Raw genomic sequence first — 20,586 nt, forward strand, 5'->3', positions numbered from 1 at the left:
TTGAGACTTAGCTCTGATGAGGTCATTGGCCACTTTGGTAAGGGCTGTTTTAGTGGAGAGGGCAGCTCGAAAACCAGACGAGAGAGGGTCAAGGAGAGAGTTGGTGCTCAGGTAATCTGTGAGTCTTTTGTAGACAAGGGAAGTTTGGAAACATATATATGAAACCAGCCTGCTGATCAGAGTGAAGGCATATCCTCAATTACTAAAGTACTGAAGCCATGGGATTAGTATGATAGGGTACAAGTAAGAGGTCACATATGGCGGGCTTCATATGTCCCAGTACTGATTATCTGAACGCCATACACAGATACCATTCATATGAGACACGTTTTATACTGCCAATAACTCCTCAGTCACAGCACAATGCAGGGACCTGATTTTGCTACAATAAAACAATGGATGAGGAACAGCGGTGGTTGTATGGTGGGATTTGGTGACACAGCTTAGTAATGTTTATTAGAGGTCTTGTGTCCAAGAGAAGATTGATATGTCTTCTCATAACCTGGTGTTCATAACACGCCAGACCATCCGCAATTCAAACCAAATTCAGCCCACATTTATAGGTGGACTGGTCCCAACAGATCACTGCAACTATTTAAACATATGGTGCTAGGTCACCTTCATTTGTGTGTTGATTTGAATTGTTGAATTTGCTAGAAAATTGCTGTGAATATGGCCAGAATGGTAACTCCAAGGGGGATCTGTATTGGTTGAACTTTTCATTTGTGCAGCCAGCTTTAGGTCTTTTGTTACTCGGCTTTGATTTGCATCAGAATCCATAGGGCAGGTACAATCACCTAAAGCAGGGCAGCAGGTTGTCATCTGTCAGAGAATTTAGAATGATCCTAGAAGTCAGTCTCAGAATAATGTCAAACAAATGTCATTGAGTTCTGCAACACAAGTCTTATCAGTTTTTGAACCAATCTTGTAAAGATTTGCCTAGATTTTTATACATACAAATGGTTTATAATTGGATTATCAAGTGTTCTCTGTCTCTTCATTAAAAATGCTAAACATGATTAACAGACTACATATTTATGAAAAAAGTTTGGTTCAGTGATGTCTTCAGTCAGGTGTATTTAGGTACATCACATTGGTGACTGTGAGACGTGTCGCCCTTGTAGTTCAGGACTACATAAAGGATCCTATATTAATGTATTGTGGTCTAAAGATCGTTGGGTAATAATTTTTATTTTAGTTCACTCCAGCGTTTGCTCAAGACTCTGCTCTCCATTGTACCGAATGCAGGATGTATGGACACTGCAAATGTATGGAATTCATATTTCATGACCTTGGGTATAAACAGCAATCTGCTCAAATTAAATAGCAGCAAACTAATTCTACAACCACCACCGTTTATTTATTGTTTCCCAAAAAACAGTATAATGCCACACATGTGCACAGAGCACTGCTTCAAGGCAGTGAATCAATAAATGTAAACTAAATGCCTTTGTTTTAGAAACTGCTGTGAACTATATATTTCTAGGGTTTGTAGAAATCAAAAGCTACCATGTATATATGCATACCCATGTACCCATACTTAAAGCAGAACACAGTACAAAAATAAATACAAATTCTCTCTTTCTCTACAAGCTGTCCCTGGCAGTACTGCATTGCCACCACTAGATGTCCTCCAAGTTGAATGACACTGGTATACCTGCTTCCTAAGCTTAGGTTGTCACGGGCCGCCCCTAGCTTGTGACCGGATAGTAAAGGATAAGCTTATCTCTACGTTCCCTTCTATCATCATGCATAATTGTGTTACCTTTTACTCCCATTATTATCATAACGTTTCAATACATATTGCAGATCACTGGCCATTGCTGCTTCCATGGTTTGCCTTGATTTGTCATTTCTTGCTTTATATAGCTGGAGCCATTTCCAAATATACTTCATGCTCATTTTGCTTGACATAGATCAGTGTTCTTCCCAGCCCCTTTTATCCAGGCGGAGCACCCTGCGCTTTTCATTAACCACCTGGCTGTTTTTTTTTTTGGGGGGGGGGGTTTGAAGAATTAGGTCAAAATACAGGGGCTACAGATTCTTCCCACCCAGTTTAAAAAAATTCCTGGTGTGAACACTGCGGATAATCCTCATATCTTGTTTCTGCCACCCAAGCTCATCAGACATCTGGCTGTGGATGTATTTATGCTCAGACCTTTGTTTTTGTTACAGGTGATGGTTTCTTATGAGGACAGAGCTGGTCTCTAGTGGGACGTGGAGGGAGGATGAACACTGAAGAAGTGGAGTTACTAAGTGACTCCAAATACAGGAATTATGTGGCTGCAGTGGACAAGGCGCTAAAGAATTTTGAGTATTCCAGCGAATGGGCTGACTTGATATCTGCACTGGGGAAGCTGAACAAGGTAAGAGTTATTTATTCACTAGCATTGATAAGGACACAGCACAACAATGACAAAATGATGAATGCACTCAGGAGCAAACCGTGTACTAGCTTTGTGAATATCTTCATTGTCAGTACTGCAAGCATCGTTCATCCTGTATAGCTGCAAAGTATTAATACATAACTATATACTGTTTTTTTTACTTATCACATGTATCTCTAATACAAGTGAATGTGAGATGGGAAGACATAAAAACTTAAAGCTGAGCCTAGGAATATCAGAGCTCATCTCATTTCCTGCCTGTAGCATGTTTAGCACCATCTAGCCCCATCCTCTTAGCCTTACTGTCCTACTTCATTGTATTCATCGGATTTTAGTTTTTTCATAAATGGAGGCTCAGCATCACATATTATCTAGGATGATGTACAATTGTAGCCTGCCTAGAAACACTCCTACAGCCTGACCTCCACCTATCAATGCATTTGGTATATGTGTAACTTCAGATAAGTACTGAAGCAGGGTGCTGTTCTGTTTTTAGGCCCCTGCCAGGTTCTGTCTACCTGCAAAAATCTCCTTCATTGCATAGCGAAGTACAGAGAATCAGTGATCAAATGTTATAAAACCAAGCCATGAATTAGCGGGTTGATAGGGGGAAGAAAGGTTCTTTATTGTTTTGGTTAGAGGAATAAATATTTGCTTTTTTGAGGATGTGGCATGTATATATTGTAGTCATCTGTAGGTAACCTTGTTTTTCCTTTTATGTTGGATTTTCATATTTAAGGTTTATTACATGTATGTACAGACTGTAACCAAGTTCACAGTCCCACGATTTCCACAATTTCTCTTGATTCTTTGCTTTCTTTTAATTAAATGTGGTAATGTGTTTAATCTCCCCCCAAAAAGTATGACTGATCAACAATACATTGTACTTTAGGAATTGGCCTATGGTTGCTTTTGTAGTTCAGGTCATTGTGGTTTGACAGAAATGTTCATCTGCTGCACAGTGGGATTAGTAAGCAAATACAATATATTGCTTTTGTTGCAGGGTTTGCTGGAGGGCACCAAAGAATAGATAACATTGGCATGGTAGTTTTGGGTACAGCAGTTTTAAAATATCTTCTCACAATAAAAAAAAAATTAAGCCCTATGGAAATCCTTTGGTAGGAACCAAAACATTTATAGCCTGGACTTCCAGTTGTGTGTAATTTTTTTTCAGTATTTTGCCATCCCTGATTCCTCCATTCCTTCTTATTAAAATGCTAATATTGGATTACATAAAGCATTCACATTTTTATTGCATGCCTGATTTTAGATTTTTTGACACGATCACTAAATTTTTTTCAATTCAGACTGATTTTGGCTTGTTTGAGAGGTCAGCAGGGTGCTGTGCATAGCCTCCTAAAAACAGGAAAACCTGCAAGATTCTGTGTCTCATTGATTGAAAGAAATGTAAGCCTGTGAATGAAGGGGGTAGGACAGGGACAGTTAGGTGTGATAGAAAAGGCTGGATGGTGCTGGGTTTCCATCAATCTGGAAATAAAATGGGCTCTCTCTGAATGGCAGCAGCTGCTGATGTACACTGTATGCAGTTAGATCAGAATAAGCTATTATTATAAATATTATTATTAAACAGAATTCATATAGAGCCAACATTTTACGCAGCGCTGTATAGTGCAGTGACACAGGAGGAGATGACCCTGCCCCAAAGAGCTTACAATCTAAGAGATGGGGGAAGTGAAACAATAGGAGGGGAGATATGTAGTAGTGGGTAAGAAGTAAGGGCTTAAGGAGACAGAAGAAGATGGGTAGGCAAGTTTGGAAAGATGGGTTTTGCATGCTCTTTTAAATGAGCAGAAAGTAGGAGTAAGTTGAATAGGACGAGGTAGACCATTCCAGAGAGTCGGGGCAGCTCTAGAAAAGTCTTGGAGCCGTTGCCCGTAACGGCCCGTAAGAGGAATTCATTAGAAGGTCATTGGAGGAGCGAAGTGAGCAGCTAGGGGAGTATTTTTCTATTAGGTCAAAAGGTAAGTGGGACAACAACTGTGGATTCATAATAGATTGTATAGGAGAGAGTCGGGTTAGTGGAGCACCACTCATTATAATATCATTATTAGTATTATTGTTCATTATTTTTATTGTTTATTATTATTTGTTTCATTATTGGCCAGAGTTCAGATTTAATACTTAGTAGTTATACTTTGTCTGATCCATTCAAATATTGTTGGGACCTGTGCAGTTTTGGGGAATTGCAGATTATATTCCTGGTTCCCCCCCAACTGGGCATAAAACAATTTGCTTTTAAAAGCGAAAATCTTTGTGCAGGATTTCTGCTGTCTTAGTGATGGTTTTACTTGAAAGGTTGCAAAACCACCTTTGTATGTTGTCAGGGGACCAGTTCTGTTTTAACCCAAATAAATAATATAATTGAAGGCAGGCAGAGTTTAATATATTTCATATATACATGAAGGATTTTTATAGATCTGTTTATTTTGCTTTTGGCTTTGTATTATATCTAGCACCCCCGTACAGACTCCCACAGGTTTAATTTTACTCGGTCTGTCTTATACTTGGAACAATGTTAAGTCATCAGTTTTATCGATCAGAGCTTCTTCCCATGGGCCAACCTGCTCTCTACCTTATTAAAATAACTCTAGTCAAGTGTTCTGCTCAATATAGCATAAGAATCTTTTCTTTCTCAAAACATGCTGGATCAGGAAGTATAAGACAGCTATTGAGACTTTTTATTGGGGTAGAGACCAGTTTAGTACAACCCTGGTCAAAAAATAAAATTATTTTTTCTTTAAAACTTTGCTTACACATAGTATATAGGAGCTCACAGGTCTTAGGCTACGTACACATGTCAGATGATTCTCGTCCGATAATGGCCTAAGGACTGATATCAGACGGAAATCTGGTGTGTGTACAGCGCTCGTCATACGTCATTCATTGATCCGTCCTGGCGGATCAACGAAAGATCATAATACAAGTGAAGGGCAGAGAGCGCATCGGGGTGCCTATCTGTCATTCTCCCCTCTATAGAGCAGAACAGCATTGTCTTTTGTCGTTGGAAATGATCGTGAAAGATCCTTTTCAATGACAATTATTGAACATGGGTACTCAGCCTTAGATAATACATATACCGTTAAGTCAGCTACTGTGATCTACATCTTGGTTTGTGGTGCTTTCATCGTCGTTACTCCTTCAGAACATTGGGGAGACATTGGGTTTGATTTACTAAAGCTTGGTGAATTTTTACTAAGTTTACCAATTGAGGTGATTTTTTTTTAATTTCATTTCTTGAATTACATGTGACTTGATGCAGGATTTGGATATAATGATATGTGGGGAGTCTCGTTCTTAATTTTTGAATGAGTAAGACACACTTCTAGCACTAATATGATTGCTTCCTTGTTATCACAATTATTTTAATTAAAAGGAAAAAAAAAGCCTAGGTAACCTCAATAAATATATGATCAATGGAATGTAGGACTTCAAGTGATGGCAGCAGGTATTTGATTTTTTTTTCAGAATATAACACCTATCCATATGCAGGTAATGATGGGTCCTACAGAAAAGATCATGATCCAGCATTCTGCCCTCTCACTCATGTTGTTAACATGCAATGAGACACCGGCAGGCTTGGTAAAATGGAAACAGAACTGGTAGACTAAGTACAACCAAGTACCAAAAAGCTTTAGGGAGCTGCCGAATGTGTCCTTTCAGAAAAAAAAAGTTTTCTTTTTTTATATATATATATTTATATATAGGTTTTACAGAACAATGCGAAATATCAAGTAGTCCCTAGAAAGTTGACCATAGGGAAACGACTGGCACAATGTCTTCATCCAGCTTTGCCAGGAGGAGTTCACAGGAAAGCGCTGGAAACTTACGAAATCATTTTCAAAATTATTGGACCAAAGCGCCTTGCCAAAGATCTATTTCTGTACAGGTAAGTGAAAGAGCAAAACATCTGACTTTATATACATAATCTAAGCACAGTATGCTCTAATTGCAGTATGCTAATAATTCTGCTTTTTAGGCATTGTCTGCAATGTGTAAACACTAACATTGAACTCGTATTTGCTTACTTTTGATCAGCCTATTATACCAGTTTTGCTCATTTTAGGCAACTATTATCTGATGTGTATATAACTACACAATGATCAGCCATCATGTTTTAGAGACCTAGGACTGGGGATGGATAGAAATAGATATATAGATATAAATAGAACATGGTAAATGTGCGTAGATGTTAATATATATACCGTGTTTCCCCGAAAATAAGACCTACCCCGAAAATAAGACCTAGCACTTTCCCCCCAACCTGCCCTAATATAAGACCTACCCCGAAAATAAGACCTAGTAGAAAAAGAAAAAAAGAAAAAAAAATACTCACCGAGCTGGAGACAGAGGGCGTACACACTCCGGAGCCGCACAAGCCGATGCTTGCCTTGTAGTTCCGGCTCCTGTCACAGGCGGAGTGATATTACATGCACTTCGCCTGTCAGAAGCCAGGAACTCGGCTCGCGTCTTCTGATAAGGTAAGTTTTTTTTTTTATTTTAACCAGCACAATTACGGTATAAAAATAAAAAAAATAAATAAAAATGTGAGCAATCATTGCCCCAGCCACATTTTGTGCTGATTTTAGGTTTGTAAGGTCAAGCTGGCTGATTTAATACAGTAACAGTGCAAGAAGAGAAATGCTGAATTCAGTAATCAATACCGGTAGCAATGAATCAATGAAGAGTTTAATTTACAATTGGGTCACCATATAAAACTCTCAAATGTACATTGTTCTACATGAATATGGTAAGTGTTTTTTTTCTTTAAAAAAAGTATATAAGACCTACCCTGAAAATAAGACCTAGTGTGTTTTTGGAAGCCCAAAAAAATATAAGACAGTGTCTTATTTTCAGGGAAACACAGGTATATATTATAATTATTATTAAACAGGATTTATATAGCGCCAACATATTACGCAGCACTGTACATTAAATAGGTGTTACAAATGACAGACTAAAACAGACAGTGATACAGGAGGAGAGGACCCTGTCCCGAAGAGCTTACAATCTAGTAGGTGGGGAAATTTACACACAATAGGAGGGGGTTTTATATATATATATATATATATATATATATATATATACACATACACATTTTATTTTGATTTACCATGTACTTTCTAATTCTCTTTGTTTGTTTTCATTAGCGCTGGCCTTTTCCCTCTGCTTACAAATGCCGCAATGTCTGTGAAGCCAGTATTACTTAGTTTGTATGAGATGTACTATCTACCTCTGGGCAAGACCTTAAAGCCAGGCCTACAAGGACTTCTAACTGGCATTCTGCCTGGCCTGGAAGAAGGCTCTGAGTACTATGACAGGTAAATTAACAATGATTTACGAGAGAACTTCATAGATTTATTCTTTCAAAAACTTTTGTTTTGTTGGAATAGCTATTATTATATAAAAGTTAAATATTCTGAGTGGTCTGTAGCATGTTTTCAGCTTGGTCATACATTAATGACAATTTAAATGTACAGGTCAAATAAAGGGTTTGAAGTAGTTAGAACACCTGACCCTACTGGAGCAGCTGCCAAATTGAAAGAAGCAGAACTGAGTCCTAAACCTAGGAAGGAAATGCTTATGTCATTTTGTAGACTTAAAGAACTGTGACGGACCACAAACAAAAATGTCCCAAGTAATTGAAATATGTAAATACATAATAGAAAAGGATTAATGGAAAACATTTTCTGCATGTAAATATAATATCTATCTTTTTGGGTTTTGTATGATGTTTTACAGGACTAACACCCTGTTGGAGAAAGTGGCCTCCGCTGTGGAGCAGTCTGCTTTCTACAGTGCTCTGTGGGGCAGTCTCCTCACTAGCCCTGCTGTGCGCCTTCCTGGCATCACCTATGTCTTATCACATCTGAATCGGAAATTGTCAATGGAAGACCAACTGTACATCATCGGAAGTGATATTGAATTAATGGTACTGTTGTATTAAGCAAGTCCATTGCTTTTAAATAATAATAAAAACATAGTGTTACCTTACCAATGCAGGTCAAAGGGATATTATCTCTGCAATGACTCCCCTGACTAAACTTTACTCCTTACTTAGCTATCATCCCTCCTCCACAGCCAGCACTAGAATTATTGCAGGAAGATATCTCAGGGGGATAGGTTACATCACTGTGCAGGCTATGTGACTGTGCTCACGCCTAGCGGCCACAGGGCAGAGGCTCACATGCTTCTCTATACTCTAAAGTGCTTGAGAATGTCATAGCGCCAGCTTTTTTTTTTGAGCCATTGACCAAAAAGATATGAGGAATTTGTATGGTGAGATCACAGTGATCATTTATCTATTGCCATCAGTATTATAAGGAGCTATAACCAGTGTCATAATATTTGTGAAATAAAGTTTACATTCTGAATATCTTGAAAATCTTTCAATGTTCCTAAGCTAAAGTCTCTGTATTGTAAATCTGTTTCCTGCTGTAATGTATTTGGTGAGGAGTCCTGTGACTCTGAGTTGCTGTCCCTGTATGTCACATGCCTTTTATGCATTTACAGGATATAAATATTATCTGTTAGGGAATTTCTTGCTGTGTGTGTTGGTTTTTCAAGTTCAAAGGTTTATGCTTGCTTTATCACGCTAATGTTGTTTATTCCCATTAGACAAGGTCTGAAGGTGCCGCACTGAAAACATATGTGCTGTACTTATCTTATGCTTGATTTTAAGATTTTATTGTTGGCAGCCTTTTGTTCATATCAGAATTTTTTTTTTCTCCCCATAAAATGCAAAAGGTGGCCTGAAGCAGGTTGATGCAGGTTAGAAGTAGGTCAACTGTAGGTTAAATGCACCTGTGGATAGTAACAGATGCATCACAAACTGATCCCAAATGTAGGCTGGATTCACCTGAATCTGACAAAGGTTCTAAGCTTTTCTCAATACTATATATTATCTTTATTGTTTTTTTATATTATATGCAAAGTTTTGTATTTCTATTATACATATTTTAGGAAACAAACAATTCCCTTATCTACATGTGTCTTGCTGTTTGCAGGTGGAAGCTGTGAGCACATCTGTGCAGGATTCCAGTGTACTGGTTCAGAGGAGCACATTAGATCTCATCTTGTTCTGCTTCCCCTTCCATATGAGCCAGGTACTAGTGGAAAAGTAATTTGTATATTATTTGCATTAAAGTGTACCTAAACTCAGAAATTTCACTTTACATAAAAGGGTAGACAAGGTAAGAATTCTGTTGTTGTTTTTAAGTGCAACACCCTTTTTTTTTTAAAAAAAAAGGATGCAGCACCACCCCCTAATTTAATGAATGGGAGCGCAAAGTCTCCCGGGATACCTACATCAGGCAACCTGGGAGGCTCTTGGATCTCAGGCATGTGCAGAAGGAGCCTTTTCGCACAAAGAGAAAAATTTGACGATCTCATGCGCAGTGTGGAAGTTTTTTTCTTCCGTCCTACGTCGCCCAATCTTGCGCCTGGGTCTGGTGACGTAGAATGAAGAAGCAGGAAGAAGAGGAGAAGATGGCAGCGCCCAGAGCCCTGGCTCCAGTACAGATGGTGGGACGACGCAGCACTTTTCAGTTTAGTTCCTCTTTAACTCTGAACCATTACCTACATCATAATTTTTCAAAATGAGGAGAACCTCATAAATTGGTAGGGCAGTTTTATGAGCAAAATTGGAACTTGTTCCATAGCGCTCTAATCATGGTCCTTATTTATTGTGGAAGGCAATATCTGATTACTTGTTTTCAACAGTACCATCAGCTTTCATAAATAATGCAGCATGATTTTGGCACACAGTTTGCGTTGTCCATGATGTCTCATTGCAAACGTAAGATTGGATTTTATATGTAATCAGGGGTTACAAAAGTATTATTCAGGCTCCAGTCTGTCTTATGTAGTCCTTTTATGTTAACATGGATCATGGTTAATGATCATAAAATGGTTAATGCTAGACAAGATATCGCCTTTTGTGATTACATAGTAAACCTTTACTTGGGAATTCCAAAGTTTTCCTGGTCCTTTAGCGTTAAAACCATGAAACAGGCTGTGAATCTGCCTACTTGGTAGGTATAATAAGCTCCATTTCTACATTAGTTCTTTACTTGTCTAATATGCCTAAAGTAGCTGTAGCACAAACCTTCCAAGGGTCATCTATGTCCTGGTATGTTATGGTGCCCTTCTTAAAGTATTTCTTCTTGATGACTCTCCAGATAATGTAGCTTCTTAATATCTTTGAACGGTTATTGTACAACTGTATAGTTAGAATTAATTTATTCTATTCCCACCCAGCTTTGTTTTTTCAGTCATCACACATCCATCATGAAGTATTCTGTAATTTGTGCCCTGGTAACACAAAGCTATTTCAGTCATCTCAAGCTTCTCTCAGTGCTAAATGTCCTGGAAAGCTTTGCTGCATTTATCCTGTTTACTATCTATTATCATTTCTCTCTCATAAATCTGTTGTGTTTAAAATCTCTCCGATTCCTTTAAGGATTCCCTTCTGCCATATGTCACTATGTTGACATGTTCACCTTTAGAGCAAAGTGTGTATATTTCTTTAAAGCACATTGTGTGGTAATTGTGAAAAGCAGTACAGCAGTAAAGCTGAGTCTACCCATACTGTTTCCCCAGCACTTTTTAAACCTGAATGTTTAAAAGTCCATAAGTTTGAAATTCTAATTTATTCTTACGGCTCAGTACACACCAGAGCGTTTTCTTGATTGGCTGTAAAGAAAACACATTTTGCCCCCATTATTGTAAATGGGCATTCGGGAGTCATTTCCCCTGGTCTAACTCTTTTTTTGACACACATCTTGATTTAAAATGTATTTATATGCCCTTAAAATGCATGCAAAAGCTGTATAAGCATTTATCCCCCATGTGTAGCCTAAATAAAAAGACATTGTTATTTTTTTTTTCTATGTACAAGACTGATTTATTGCTAAACATGTATTAGGGCCCATTCATACTGCTGTAGTGCAGTTAGACAATGCACCTTCTCATACACTTGCTTGCATGCAGCAACACACTCATATGCATTATGCTTAGCCGGTAAAAATACAAGGATTTTTGGTCTCTTGTTATGCAGTGGGCAGTGGACTGCTTGCGGATCATTGTACCTCAGTGGATTGTGCTGGTGTGAATGAGCTGATATCTTTGAAAAGAAAGATAATTCCAGAAATGAAAAGCAGGGACAAAGGTTAGCATGGAGTTTAGATACAACTCATTTTTTAATAATATGGTTTAAAAACAGTTGTGTGTTCTAAAGAATGCATCTTAGGCTACAAACACACAAGAGATGATTCTTTTCTGATAATCGCCTCAGGGCTAATCTCGGATGAGAATCTGGTGGGTGTACAGCGCTGGTCATCCGTCATTCCATTGTCCATCCTGGTGAATCCACAGAGGACGAACGAGGAACGATCGTAATTTAAGTGAAGGGGACAGAGTTGTTCTCCCCTCTCCATAGAGCAAAACGGTGCTGTATTTACAGCGTTCGTTCATGCATCGTGCAGTCTTTTGTCGATAGAAAGGATGGTGAAAGATATTGCATGTACCTAGCCTTATTTAAAGTAAAAACATGGCAATAATTCATCATAAATGGTGCATTAGCAAAATAAATGGCTTTAAAGAACATTTAGACACAAAGCAAAAATGTAATATATGTTACGTGTTGTATTATATTACTGGTAAGCTTGAAAATAAAGGGAAATTGTTACATTTAAGGACTGCAAATAGCGATATATTGCATTTTTTATTTTGGGTTTTGATAATACTTCTGGCTTGCATGTACTTTCAGAAGGTGCCTGATGACTTATGACACTATTGCAATAAGTTCTTTAAAGTTCATCTAAATGATGACAGTTTGAATGTATTAGGTTAGTGGTACATTTACGGCATATCGGTGACTTGGCTAAATTTATTCATGTATTTATTATTTTCCACTTTGGTGACCTAGGCAACTCGTCCTGACATGATTCGGATCCTGTCTGCAGCACTTCGTGTCGTCTTGCGCAGGGATATGTCGTTAAATCGGCGGCTTTATGCATGGCTCCTGGGTAAGCTTGTTTAGTTCAGTGTTCTGCACAGTGTTTGGAGGAACAGCCATTAATAGCGTTTTTTTTGTGTGGAGCCAGGATGATGATCTAGCTTTGTGAATCTCCTATTAAAGGATTATTTTGCTAAAACATGTAAGCTCCTTATTTTTGCTTTTGCAAATCAGGCTACTCAAGACTACTTATTGGGAGTGGGAAGCCCTGATTGAGGCTGATATAACCATTTACAGTGATAGACACTTCTAAAGGATATGGATGGTGTAAGCAGCTACTGAACTTCAGTATTGTGTTGTGTGAAATAGCAATGGCTTTTTAAGAATCACAGTATCTGATGTGGTCCATTAATGATCCTGCCTAAACAATATCAGGTATGTTATTATTAGGTAGGAATGGGAATTTTGGGCCAAACACACCCTGATTACCAGTAGGAGGCTATGAAATGAGCTTTTCTTATTTGATAATCATCTTATACAAGAGATATACAATTGGCTGACATACACAAGGTAAAATTTGTGAATATGAAGTGACATAAAAATCAATTTTGTATATAGTTCAGTCAAACTCTCAACAATGTATGACTTATGCAAATTGACTAACTACATTAAATAAGGAACAACATAAACTTCTCAAACTTGTCATTGATGAAATACATTGGTTGCCATTGCTGTCTCTTGCTAACTTCATGAATGTCATGCTGATCCTGTATCTTTGGTATGCTTCACCCCCAATATAAATCCTAGCTCTAGGCTGAAAACTGTAATTGTGGTTACAATATAAAGTGAAAATCATATATTGTTTATGGTTGGATGTTTATAATTTCATGTGTGTTTAGTTTTCTATACATTCTCCTGTTTAAGTTAAAGAATTTAAGAATGAAAGATGTGTGGATTACAGTGTGATCTACGTTACATTTGATTCCCTCTCTCTGATCCAGAGATTCCCAATTGTAAAGTTTGGCTCCTGGCACCTCCCTTTGTTGTTGCAACCTGGAGGAAGGGCAAACATGTCAGTGCTCAGTTTTGCAACTGAATATCTCTGGATACAGGGCATGTAGGTAAATCAGCACACATGTATCTGGTTGACTTGAATAACCGGAATCTTTGAGTTATTTTAGGACCTGCCATTGCTTTTCCACAAAAATATAAGTTCCTTGGCTGTCTATTCTTTCCAAATTTTCTAGGTCACTCACCCAAAAAAAAAGCATGTTGATTAAAATTCAGAAGGAATTTAGAACTTCTGACTTGTTTCATTTCCAGGCTTCAGACAGTATTAATTGTGTTTTAATTAAGATGACAGCCCAACAAATCACATTTTCAGAGGAAAAAGTCTGCCATGGCAGCTTCCATCTTTCATTGATAACAAGCTTTCATGAATTTAGGTATAAAGAGCAAGTTCAATGAAACCTTAAAGTCATAAAGCATGTTTCATTATTCTATCTCTCAACTTGGAATAGGTAAAATCCAATGAGCTGCTATGGTAAACTTATTTAGCATGTACTTGTTGCTTTTTATTTTCAAAGACGTCTTTGAATATTTAAACATCATTTGATGATAATAAAGAATTTTATAGTGTGGAAAGTCTGAGTGCAGCAATTGTTTATGCAGAATTTTCAAGCTTGTGTGACCAACACTAGATCTGCGTGCTCCATATGGTGTCAGTTAGCCATTCACTTAAACATGATATCATTTTTTTCTTTGCTGTCATTTATGGGGAATGCAACTTTGGTGAGTTATTAGCGATTGTCTATATATTACTCCTAGTATTAGATTGATTGTGCACCTTGTGATTTAATTCTGTATACATTTATTTCCAAGGATTTGACAACAATGGCATGATTATAGGACCAAGGAGTACAAGACAAAGCAATCCAGAAGAACACGCCTCTTATTATTTCAATACTTTCTCCAAGGAACTTTTAGTACAGGTGTGTATTTAGAATACCATTATATGAAAATAGCTGAAGGTGGGGGGTGTCTTGTGTATAAATGCCATTAAAAATGTTTTTTATAAAGTTGACCTATGGTTGTAATCCAAACTTTACTTGAATCTATATTTCTTTTCATTTTTAGGCTATGGTGGGAATTTTGAAGGGCAAGGAAATGAGCAGTGAAAACTCATTAATGCAAGATTTAAAACCATTCAGGATCCTAATAAGTCTGTTGGACAAGCCTGAACTTGGTATTTCCTTATTTGTTTACATGCTTTAACAATTCTGATGGGATGAATGGGGGAAATGTTCTTACAGTGACCATATGATCTGTTTTATACTAATATAGTTATTTTCCTAGGGTGGTCTTTCAAATTCAGCCATAGGCAAACTAGCAGTAGTGTTAAATGACAGAATATGTCATACCATTGATTTATTTTTTCCTATTTGCAGTCAGTATGTTTCCTTGGCATTAGGCCTAGATCAAGTGTTATGGAACTATTATAAATGTATTGTGTACAGAAAAGTGCCATTAATCAAGTTCCCATATTGGCTTTTTTCTGAAAAGGTTTGTATTTTTGTATTAGTGGCTATGCATTGTTTGGCTTATTCCATTGATTTTTTTAGTCCTGCTCATTTAGATATCTTGGGTAGTGTAGATGGTGTTGTTATGTTGATCATGTATGTACTTTACCAGGTCCTGCAATTCTGGAAGATGTGTTAATAGAAGTATTTCGAACATTATATACCCAGTGCAAAGCAGAATTAGATCTTCAGGCACAGGCACCCTTTAGTAAGGACCCTGCACAGCTAAGTATGTAAGTTACATTGTGATGCTGCTCTTCTTGTGATATTCATTTATAATTTATTTACATGTATTTTATCTCTACAAGGAGGGGGATAAAGGGGCATTCACCTAGATTTACCTTAGAAATTATGTTGTACCCATAAAATTGCTATGACAGCAATTGCACTGGAATCCTTGGACATGATCCTAATACTCTGCGAATATGTAAACCATCAAGTACTATTGGGCCTAACTGATGCTCTCATTACAAAGATTTTGTTATACCTGTAATTTATTATACTGCTGCACATCATACACTGTCAAACCTGTTTACCATGGTACTAAGTTTTAGTGTTCATGAGGGTTTCCTCCATTAACTCTGGTTTCTCTCACACTAACCAAAAAATGCAGTTAGGCTAATTGGTTCTCCCCAAAATTTGTACCTGGTATGTCAGGAAAATAGGCAGCAAGACCAAAGTGCAGCTGAAGCTGCATTACTGATCACCTACCCTATAACATTACTACATTACTATTGCAACACAGAGACACAGAACAAGGCATGGTAAGTTATTAAGCGGGAAAGATCAGCTGCGGGAAGACCATATGCAAAACTGGTTACTCCTTCCCTTCTGTCTGCCTTTCACATTCCAGCTCTTCAAACATGCCTAAACATAAGATAATTTGTTTTTGAAAGGAAAGGGGTTGTGAATGATCAATTCCTTGGTATTTATCTTATTTGTTACGCTGTCATCATCTTTAAAACATGACCTATATCCTGGATATGAGGATAAATGGCAGTGACTGAAGGTTATCAGTACACAGCAGCCAGTATGAAATCATTTTTCCTTTTGGTCAATAGCCCATAAATTTTATTGCTTATTCATTTTTTTTTTTTTTGCAGAATAGTTAGGAACTTATTACATTGGGACAGTCACAAAAATGTTTGAAAATTTTCATGATCTTCTGTAAGACCTGAAAATTAGGGATGTGATTACATATTGCTCAACCTTTTTATATTCATTCCTAATTATTTTCTCCTTTTGCCCTTCTGTACCAACTCCTTTGGGCATTTAATTTGACTTAAAATGATGACTGTGCCTTTTATTTGTTTGTTACAGTAAATTACGAGAAAACAAAAGGACTGCAGAGCTCATTAAAACAGCCAACCTTTTGTTTAACTCTTTTGAGCCTTATTACATGTGGGATTACATCGCACGCTGGTTTGAAGAATGCTGCAGGTAGGCACAAGAACATTGTATTGAGTAAAAACCTGCCACTTCATTTGGCTTTTTATTTAACACCACTCAAGCTGTACAAATGATTTATTACAGCATAAATATGTTTTGTCCTTCAGGCGAGTAAGTGTTTATTAACAGAGCAGTGACAAATCTCTTTTGATTCAGCTGGGATGCAGACTGCATATTATTGATATTTTCAATTGTTTTCCCCCAAGCTTTTGTCCACGCTAAATGCTAAAATATTTTTAGAAGGCGCTTACATGATATGGATTAGGTTTATTTTCTTCACAGCCTCTGAGCAAATGTCATTTTATTTTCCCTACTTCTTAAAGTGGACCCATTCCTAATTAACCACTGCCTCCCTTCCTACCTTTCTGTCTTTTTATATACATGGAAGGTTAGCAACTTTAAAGTACTTACATATCCTAAAGACAATGCTACTTTACACATTGGTTGGTCATATGGCCCAAGACAAAGTTCATGCCAGCACTTAAAAGTGGTGATTTTAGTTAAAGGGACTTATTGCCTAACATTCAGTCAAAGCTAGCTAGTTTTAACTTGTTTACCTGTCATGTAAACAGTTATTTTTCTGCCATTTGGTCACTTGATCAATTACAATAGAATGTTGGGGTCTATAATCTGCTTTGTACCATAGGCTACCTGAAAACCACAGGTATCACTTGACAGGCAGGCAAAGTCCATTGACATGTTTAAAAATTGCAGCATTGTGGGAAACTGTACTGTTTAGTTCACCTTTAGAATTCCAATCCTGCCACAGATTTTAGTCCCAAGGAATTTGTTTAAATTAGCACGGTCAGCGCTAATCTATTACCGTTCAAATAATGCAAAGTTCCACCACCAGAAATATGCTGATAGCATCAAAACTGTAGTGAGAGCTAAGATGTTTCTGCAGGATTTCCAGAGGACGACACAAGGGAGGTAAATTAACTTAATAAATTATACTCAATGCCCTAAATTCTGCAAGCAACAACTTTGTAAATTTAGTGGCTTTGCTCTGCTATAACTATCTGTGTCTGCATCTCAGTGCATGCTGTGTCTGACTGACATTATGCTCTGTGGCAGTTTCCTTCCTCAACCTCACTTTAGGCTATTTGCTGTGATTTTAGCTGTAGAGGAAACAGGCGTAACCTAAGGAAAAAAGCTGGGCCATTACGGGTATTATTTCCTTATTTATACCAACCTTACCCACCTTTTTCCAGCAAAGCTGACAACAGAATTCAGTTAATAGATTTATAGTTTAATGTACATCACCAATTAATATGTTGGCTCTAAATAAATACAGTTTTATAATATTAGTATACATTGCTTAATTTAGGTTTAAATGTACTGTCTTTGATTATAAAAGCAAATCTAGTTTATTTACACCTTAAAAAGTAGTCATATTTTCATAACTCATATTGGCTTTATAATTACTTTTAGACTTGTTGGACTTGTTGTTTTTTCTTATTATGATAATGATTTCTTTATGTAGAAGGACACTGCATGCCAGACTCCAGTCTTCTAATGACAGCAGCAATCCATTGGAGTTACCACTCATCAATTTCTGGTTATTAGTGGATTTCTTGTTGGACATTGTGTCTTTGGTAAGAGACCCTTTAAATAAATTGATGATATTGGTATAAAATGGTAAGAATATGTCTATTCTAATAACAGTCAATAAAGTAATAAAATAACAGTTACATTTTCAGGATAGGCTTCGTTTCACTATCCTTTAGTGGGCCTACCAATGAAGGCTTGAAAATACTTTACTTTGTTGTTAGAAAAAAAAAAAGGAAAAATGTTTGTTAAAATATTGTTTTGTTTTATTTTTGTTTTTTGTTTTTTTTGTTCAGAGGAAGTCAATACAAAAATTGTTTAGACAATATGAGTGAGTGCTCTGATGTGCAGAAATTCAGTAATTGGATAAAATTGCACATTTTCCAAAGTATTCCCTTATTCTGATGTAAAATGTATTATTTTTTCAGCAATTAGCTGCTCCGGCATGGTTATCTGTTTATTATATTGTTGTAAGTTTCAAGGACTGCACGCACCTTTCACAGCAAGGATCTCTAATCCTTTTTTTCCCTATAAAAATATTTATATATTACTCCACAGTTCTATAAATCATGTCATGAACAATTTGTAAATGAATATCATGAAAAAGTTTATGTTCACAGCTTATTATGAACAAGTAAATGCTTTGTAGGTCAGGAAACATACTTCATCTCATAAATCTACTGAATACATCTTTTGGTACTCGGCAAAAACCGCCATGAATCTGACTTTTCTTTTCCTAGTTTGCTGTTTCAAAAAATCATATGTTTTTATGTCCTGAAGTCTTCTTGTAAATTCCTGTATGTACTATACTACATAACCAACCAATCTACTTTTTCCATTCTTTAAACCTTTGCTTTCCTTTCCCAAGCCTACTAGAAGTATGAGAGTGATTTGTCAGGTACTGTATGACAGCTTGTTTTCCCTTGTCTTCAGATTCATGCTTACACTAACACATCAATGTATTTGTGCCCTTCATCACACAGCGGGAAATAGGGGTTGTATTTTCTCGAAGGATTTCTAGGGAGCTGCTTTGTGCTTTATTCTCCTCTTCATTACATATGAGATATATATAAATATATCTCAGCAGTGAATTTAGGGAGCCGTATACTAATAGATGGACTTTAAAGGCAATCTAAACCCAAAAGCAAATGTCTAATATATTGCAGTTTTAGATGTAGTTGCATTTGTTTTCTTTTTCTTCAAATATACAAAAAAGTGAAGTTAACAAAACTCTTTAGTGTGCATTTTGTGTTTTTTCCCCACAAAATAGATGCGGTGGAGTAGAATGTTTGGGTAACTTTGCATGCAGTACTTACAAGAAAGTACTTAGGGCTGATGTCACCAGTGTGGGGAATATACTGTAGAAAATAAGAGCAATATACGACCCTGTCGGAGGATCTGAAATTTATTGTGCCCCCCTTTATGTGATCCAAAAGAATAGGTGATTTTACCCTAAAAGTCATTAAAGTGGTAAGCAATTAACATTCATGCATGCCATCCTTTTATTAGGCTCATTGGCCAGCATTGCACTTTGAGATTGTATAGAGTAGGTTAAGTGATGAAGCTGATAACAGTGAGTGATAAAACAGTGAGCAGTGATTCTCCCTACCTCCAGGATCCTCTCTAGTTATTCTCTATATGGGTGTAGTAAACATGTAAAGTTTTTTCCTTTTTTTGCATGGAAGTGCAATTGACAGAGTCTGGCTAAACATGGACTTTCCAGTTTCTTCTGATGACTAGTATTAGGATTAGTATTAGTAAGTACTTGGTATTAGTGCCTGGAGTCTGATTTTAACTCGTAAATATTCCTTAGGAATATTTTTAGGTAACACACCTAAAAAAGTGGATTCTTTTCTTTTACCAATTTAAAAATTAATGTGATGGATGGAAGTTGTTTTCTGTGTGTATAACTGTACAATATCTGCATATTTGTCTTTGTTTAGGAGACATATATTGAAATACAGACAGAGCATTTGCCTCAGCTGCTACTTCGGATGATTTCTGCACTAACCAGTCATCTCCATACTCTGGATCTCAAAGAACTTACTGATTCCCTTAGACTCTGCTCAAAAATTCTTAGCAAGGTCCAGCCTCCTCTCCTGACTGCAGGTCCAGGAGGTTCTGTCCAGTTCCCTGGTGGTCAAAACTGCTCCAGTAACGAGAAGGAGGAGAGAAAGGTAATAGTAGAGGGTAAAATATGTTTAGTGTTTGTAAAAAAAAAATACTGCCATGTAAAATTTCATAGAATTTGGATAAATTTATATTGCCTACCTGGCAAGCTTCTGCCAGTAAGGGCAGCTAAGTAATATGTTGGAAGTGGGCTGAGGGTTTTATGGGAGAAAAGGTCCAGGGAAAAATACGGCTGTGGCAAAGAAGTGCATTTCCTCATTATACAATGAACCTGATTTATTAATGCTCCCCAAGACTGGAGAAGATAGGCCATCATTGGAGAACATGTGTGATCCAGCAAACCTGGTAAGTGTCTGGTCCAGGACCAAAGACATTTGCCAACTAATAGCAAATAATTTTTAAAAAATCCATTCTAGGTTTGCTGGATCAGCCATGTTCACCCAGCATAGTCTATCTTCATCTTGGAGATCTTTAATAAATCAGGCCCAATGTATTTCATAGCATAGCACCAATAATG

General features: G+C 37.1%; 1 protein-coding gene across 4 annotated transcripts in view; it reads left to right on the forward strand.

Annotated features, from left to right (window-relative positions):
• Positions 1-20,586, forward strand: part of DOP1A (DOP1 leucine zipper like protein A) — a 44,243-nt gene that overhangs the window by 1,699 nt on the left and 21,958 nt on the right. For 2 of the 4 annotated variants that reach the window (XR_011920346.1, XM_072408572.1), the window contains exons 2-14: positions 2,176-2,366; positions 6,113-6,294; positions 7,556-7,726; positions 8,148-8,337; positions 9,413-9,511; positions 12,334-12,433; positions 14,245-14,354; positions 14,500-14,608; positions 15,055-15,175; positions 16,263-16,382; positions 17,875-17,986; positions 18,808-18,837; positions 19,883-20,116. Coding sequence is in view for 3 of the 4 variants with exons in the window: in XM_072408572.1 (XP_072264673.1) it covers positions 2,229-2,366; positions 6,113-6,294; positions 7,556-7,726; positions 8,148-8,337; positions 9,413-9,511; positions 12,334-12,433; positions 14,245-14,354; positions 14,500-14,608; positions 15,055-15,175; positions 16,263-16,382; positions 17,875-17,986; positions 18,808-18,837; positions 19,883-20,116 (1,716 nt within the window). In the remaining variant the exon portion in view is untranslated. The remainder of the gene's footprint in view (positions 1-2,175; positions 2,367-6,112; positions 6,295-7,555; positions 7,727-8,147; positions 8,338-9,412; positions 9,512-12,333; positions 12,434-14,244; positions 14,355-14,499; positions 14,609-15,054; positions 15,176-16,262; positions 16,383-17,874; positions 17,987-18,807; positions 18,838-19,882; positions 20,117-20,586) is intronic. The other 2 variants (XM_072408573.1, XM_072408574.1) reach the window with 2 other exon arrangements.

This window comes from Pyxicephalus adspersus, chromosome 4 (genome assembly GCF_032062135.1).
Source record: "Pyxicephalus adspersus chromosome 4, UCB_Pads_2.0, whole genome shotgun sequence".
Taxonomy (NCBI): Eukaryota; Metazoa; Chordata; class Amphibia; order Anura; family Pyxicephalidae; genus Pyxicephalus; species Pyxicephalus adspersus.